This window comes from Lathyrus oleraceus, chromosome 6 (genome assembly GCF_024323335.1).
Source record: "Lathyrus oleraceus cultivar Zhongwan6 chromosome 6, CAAS_Psat_ZW6_1.0, whole genome shotgun sequence".
Lineage (NCBI taxonomy): Eukaryota > Viridiplantae > Streptophyta > Magnoliopsida > Fabales > Fabaceae > Lathyrus > Lathyrus oleraceus.
Window position 1 is genome coordinate 70,588,189 of NC_066584.1, and position 5,886 is coordinate 70,594,074.

Consider the following 5,886-nt stretch of genomic DNA (forward strand, 5'->3'; position numbering starts at 1 on the left):
TGTTCGGAGCATTCGTGTTGAATTTCTGATCAGAATCGTAAGAGAATCACATATCTTGATTCTGCGGGATTGGGAAACACTGTGTTTAGGTGAGATCTGAGTGTATTGCACAAGGTTGAAGATGAATGGAAATGGTAATCTGAGTACCAAGCTTCTAGTGTTCGATGGCAAGAACTAGAATCGTTGGATGATTCAAACGTATGTGTTGTTTGGAGCTCAAGATGTTCTTGATCTCGTCAACAACGGTTACACTACATTTCTAGAAAATGCAATGGATGCACAAAGAAATGCTCAGTGTGATCTGAGGAAGGATCAGAAGGCGTTGTTCTACATCCATCAGTGTGTGGATGTGAACGTGTTTGAGAAAATCGCTTATTCGACGACGGCGAAATCTGCGTGGGACACACTGGTGCGGTGCTACGACGATGATGCATCTGTGAAAAAGGTGAAGTTTCAGTCTCTATGTAAGTAGTATGAGAATCTCAGCATCAAGAACAATGAGAAGCTACCTGAATACATCTCCATAGTGATTCTGATCACAAATAAGATGAAGTCATGTGGAGAAACTCTCTCTGAAGAAAGTATCATTGATAAGGTACTTAGACATCTTATCCTCAGTTTGATTACATCGTTGTAGCAATTAAACATTCTAAGGATTTGAGCAGCATGATAATAGAAGAGATGTAAAGCAGTCTAGAGGTGCAAGAGTTGCGTCTGGATGAAAGAACCTCTGAGAGAGAGGTAGAGCAGACTCTGAAAGCTTCTTTTGTCAAGAAAGACCAAAAGCAGCCTTGGTCAGAAGCCACGAAAGACATGGTAGGTCTTAGGAGTCAGAAGCCTCTAATTCTGATGAGAAGAAATAGCAGAAGGGAAAGGAAAAGCTTGATAAGAGAATGGTTCAATGTTACCGTTGTAATAGGTTTGGCCACTTTGCTAAGGATTGTTGGTCAAACAAGGAAAGGAGGTCAAAAGAAGCAAGCATAGCCAGAGGAGATTCTGATGATAAACCTGTGTTATTTATGGCTTATGAATCTGATGATGATGAACCTGTGTGATTGACGATTTATGTTTCTGAAGGAGACTTTGAATATGAGTCATAGTCAGAAGATGAATCTGAATCTAAAGTTGAGTCTGATTCTGAATATGAGTCACAATCAGAAGATGAGTCAGAATATGAAGGTTATGAAGATGAGTCAAAATCTGAAGGTTCTGAAGAAGAGTCGGAATCTGAAGGTTCTGAAGAAGAGTAAGAATTTGAGGGTTCTGAAGCTGAAGTTGAGTCAGAGTCAAAAGATGACTCTAAAGCGGAAGGAGAAGTTGCCTCTAAAGAGGATTCTTCCTCTGAAGGTGAGTTAGAATTAGAAAATAAGTTTGAAGGTGACTCTAAATATGAAGAAGACTCTAAAGGCGAGTCTGACTCGGAAGGTGAATCTTATTCTAATCTAGATTCTGACGATGATCTAGAATATGGAGGTAATCCAATCTCTAGAAATGAAGCTTCTAGAGGTGGAGCTTCTGAAGGAAGAACTTCTGAAGATATTGATTCTGATTCTAAAGATGAGTTAGAGCCTGAAAATGATTATGAGAGTGAGTCAGAATCAGAAGGCGAGATTGATTCTGAGGAAGAATTTGATTCTGATCCAGATTGTGATGGTGGTTTAGATTTTGGTGGTAGTCCGAATCCAGGGACCATTCCTGATTCTGAAGGTGGTCATGCTTCTGAAGTCGGTACTTCTGGAGTTCCAGGATCTACTACTGTTCTAGAATTAGAAGGTTCTGAACAAGTTTAGAGGTCACAAAGAATCATAAATATTCTGAGAAGGTTTGCAGAGTTTGACATGCTGCAAGATACTGAAGTAGATTCTGAAGGGGTATTTATTTAGTGTGCCATGTTAGTAGACTCTGAACACGTGAGTACGGAAGAAGCTCTCAAGCAGAAATTCTGACTGAAGGCCATGAAAGAAGAACTTGATGCCATAGAGAGAGACAAGACTTGGAAGCTGATAGAACTTCCAAAGAGCAAGAAAGCCATCAATGTAAGATGGGTTTATAAGGTGAAGCTAAACCCAGATGGATCAATTGAAAAACACAAAGGAAGGTTAGTTGTGAGAGGTTTTCTGCAGAAACCTGGGTTATATTACTTTAAAGTGTTTATGCCTGTAGAAAGACATGAAATAATCAGGCTGGTGATTGCGATAGCTGCTAACAAGGAATTGGCCTCTGATGCATTTAGACGTGAAATCTGCATTTCTAAACGGTCCATTAGAAGAAGACGTTTATGTGTCACAACCTCCTGGATTTGAGAAAAAGAATCTGGAAGGGATGGTGTACAGATTACACAAAGCTTTGTATGGATTGAAGCAAACCCCTAGAACTTGGAATCTAAAAATTGATTCATTTTTCAAGAAGTAGGGATTTTAGAAATGTGAGATGGAGTATGATGTCTATGTTCAGCATACTTCTGAAGGTAATATGATTCTGGTGTGTATGTATGTTGATGACATATTGCTAACAAGAAGTTGTGAACATGAGATAGCTAAGTTTAAGAAGGAGCTGATGAATGAGTTTGAGATGATTGATCTAGGAAATATGGTTTATTTTCTAAAGATGGAGATTATGTACTCTAAGAAAGGCATAATTTTACATCAGTTGGAATATGAACTTCAGCTTCTGAAGAGATTTGAGTTATTGAATTTTAAAGTTGTTGTCGCACCTGCTGGTACAAATCAGAAATTGGTTTTTGATTTTGATGGTGATGATGTAGATGCGACAACGTTCAAGCAGTTGGTAGGTTCTCTGAGTTATTTGTGTAATACCATACCTGATATTTGCTATGCAGTTGGAATGTGAGTAGGTTTATGAGTAAACCGAAATGGTCTCATTACCAAACTGTTGCCAGAATTCTGAGGAATATAAGTGGAATTTTGAAGTATAGAGTTTTGTTCCCTTCTAGTGCTGAAACTGACTCAGAAATTATGAGTTACTTAGGTTCTGATTGGTGTGGAGACAGAGTTGACAAAATAAGTACTTCCGGATACTTGTTTAAGTTTTTGGGAAATCCTATTTCTTGGTGTTCCAAGAAGCAACCAATTTTTGCTTTGTCAACCTATGAAGCAGAATATATTGTAGGTGTTGTGACTACATGTCAAGTTGTGTGGCTTCTAAATTTACTGCAGGATCTGAAGATCAAAGTAAACAAGTCTCTGAAGTTGATGATTGATAACAAGTCTGCAATCAATCTTGCCAAGAACCCAGTGCTGCATGGGAGAAGCAAGCATATTGAGACTAAGTATCACTTTCTGAGAAATCAGGTTCATAATAGAGTGCTAGAAATTATGCACTGTAGCACCCAAAAGCAACTGATAGATATTCTGAAGAAGTCGATCAAGACTGATCAATTTCTCCGCATTAGGGATGGAATTGGTCTTGGGAGTTTTGGTTAAGATGAATATAAATTAAGGGATGATGTTAGAATTAATTCATTTTCAAAAATCTTGTAGATGAAGTTTGTTAGAGGATATTTTAGTATTTTCTCTTAAGTCTCGCTTGTATTGAAGCAAGTGAGTGGTGTGAACATCATTATTTCTTTTGCAGTCTATGTAGCTATGTGTGTGTGTGTATGCAACCATTTATAACTGTTTTAGAGTAGTGGCAATTTGTTATTATTCTCTCTTCTCTCTCTTGTTTAATTGTTCATCTTTATCACCTTATGCACCAACAAGACGTAGAGCTTTAAAAAGGGAGAATTTTTAAAAATAACTTTAATAGTTTTTTTTCAAAATTGTATCGTTGTATAGAATAATAAATGACTATTCATTTATAATATATTTTTAATTTTTAAAATATCAAAATATTATAGATTATATTTGAATAATTTATCTAAACCTTCGTAAATCCTCACTTTATATAATTTTTTAATTCTCTCAAACTAGAGAATTTTTGTATTACGAATAGAAAAAATCTTCTAAAACCATTTTTATCTAAATCCCCAATTGTTTTCATTAAGTCATTTCCTTTTTTTTTTCAAAGCTCTTCTCTCCTCTTCAAACTCTCAAACAAAACCTAGGAATTCTCTAAAGTTTTTATTATATGTTAACCAAAGGTTCAAATGACTAAGATCCAATTCATCTCAAATCCATCTGTAGAATTAAATTCGTGACCATCACACTATGGATAAACTTGACGTCAGTAAAACCAGAGTCGCCATCGCGCTTTTAATTGTTTCCAAAGGGAAAGGGAAAAGTACGAACAAAACCCAAAGATAAGAAGTTTTCAAATCAAAACTAATAAAATGTCAGAGATTACAGGTAAGGGGGTTGGTTACATAGAGGGAAAGTGTTAACACCCAAAGTGTCCTAGATACTCCTAGGGAGCCTTTGTTTGTGCGCAAGTGATTTGGTCTAAATGATATTTGATGAAATATAGAGTGGGGGGATGAGGAAATAATTCATTGATTATATTTTTGTGTTTGACAAGACCTTCGGTCTTATGCCTACGTACCAACATAAAAATGTGGGATCAAAACCCCGTAGTTCGTGGTAAAAATTTCAAAGAAGTTGGTGAATGGATTTTTAACAAAAGTTTAAATAAAAAGGCACAAAAGGCCAAAGGTTTGAGTGGGTTTATTAGTTCTTTTTGTCTTTTTAAAATTGAAGTCAATATGGTTAAGTTCATTTACAAGTTTGATAAATAAAATGTTTAAAATTCATTGGCATAAGGCCAAAGTTTCTAATCTTAAAACATGTCTAAGGTAGAAAACACAAACAAAGAAAGTTTTTGAAAAGAGGGAGAGATTTTGAAATTTAAGAAGTGGAAGGAGATAAAAGGACTATCCGAGACAAACAATTAAAACTTAAGAGTTGAAAAGATCTGACCAATGGGATGTAATCCAACAGACAATAATATCATATAGAAACCCATTTTCCTTTGGACTTTGCCAAGCAACAAGTAATAAGCAATAAGCAATATCCTAGCACTATATGAAGATCAAGACATCAAATAAAGATAGCCATAATATCCAAGCAAGCAATCCAATAGCTGACAGTCTTCAATATCTTCCAATGTAGCAGATGAAATATTCATTTATCAACTCAGAACAATCATCAGACATAGAAAAAAATAACAATATAACAATAAGATCAAAGACAGAGTAGCAGATGAATCTAAGGCATCCAAGTTCTTGCATCAGATGAAGGCATAGTCAAAGATAGCTCAGTCTCAGATGTTGGCATTGACCAAGTCCTTTAGCACATGAGATGTTGCCTAATTCTAATTCCAAAAGTTCAGATCAAATCCAACAGTCCACCAAGATGTTTTTTTAGGGTTTTTGTTGTTATTAGATGTTTTAAGGTCCTAAGACCACAACCAAAAACAAAAGGAAGCAAACAATATATAAATCACAAGATATGACTCAAATGAGCAAAATGAAAAGGACTTGAAACATAAACAAGTTGTATGAAATGTAAAATGGCAATGAATGATGAAGGTACTGAAATTTAAATTGCATGAAGTAAATGACTTGAAAATAAAACATCATTAATTAAGAAGTTATTCAATGATTAGTCAAATGTTAGTGATAAGTTTTAATTGATTAAGTCATTCTTTGGAGAACACTCAACCATTCATTCACAAGTATGAATCTTTGAACCAATACATCATCCATGAGAAAGGCTCCAACTTGGATAAATAAACAAGTATGCCATTAGCTCTCATGAATGGAAAAAAGGTCAAGTTCCCACACAATGCTATGAAGAATGGGAGACTTACAACCTCACTGACTAGAATGTTATACCTTGAGGGACAACTAGAATGTAATTGGACTTATGTAGAAGTCACAACTATCTGAGGTCGGGCAATAAAAAATAGGTGTTAATGCATGTGAGAGAT

At 35.6% G+C, this 5,886-nt stretch overlaps 1 protein-coding gene across 1 annotated transcript; it reads left to right on the forward strand.

The window, feature by feature from the left end:
• Positions 1–547: 547 nt before the first annotated feature.
• On the forward strand, positions 548–1,790 carry LOC127094078 (uncharacterized). Its single transcript, XM_051032947.1, has 3 exons — positions 548–595; positions 1,101–1,233; positions 1,285–1,790. Exons 1-3 carry the CDS (start codon positions 548–550, stop codon positions 1,788–1,790), a joined length of 687 nt encoding a protein of 228 aa, XP_050888904.1.
• Positions 1,791–5,886: the final 4,096 nt, after the last annotated feature.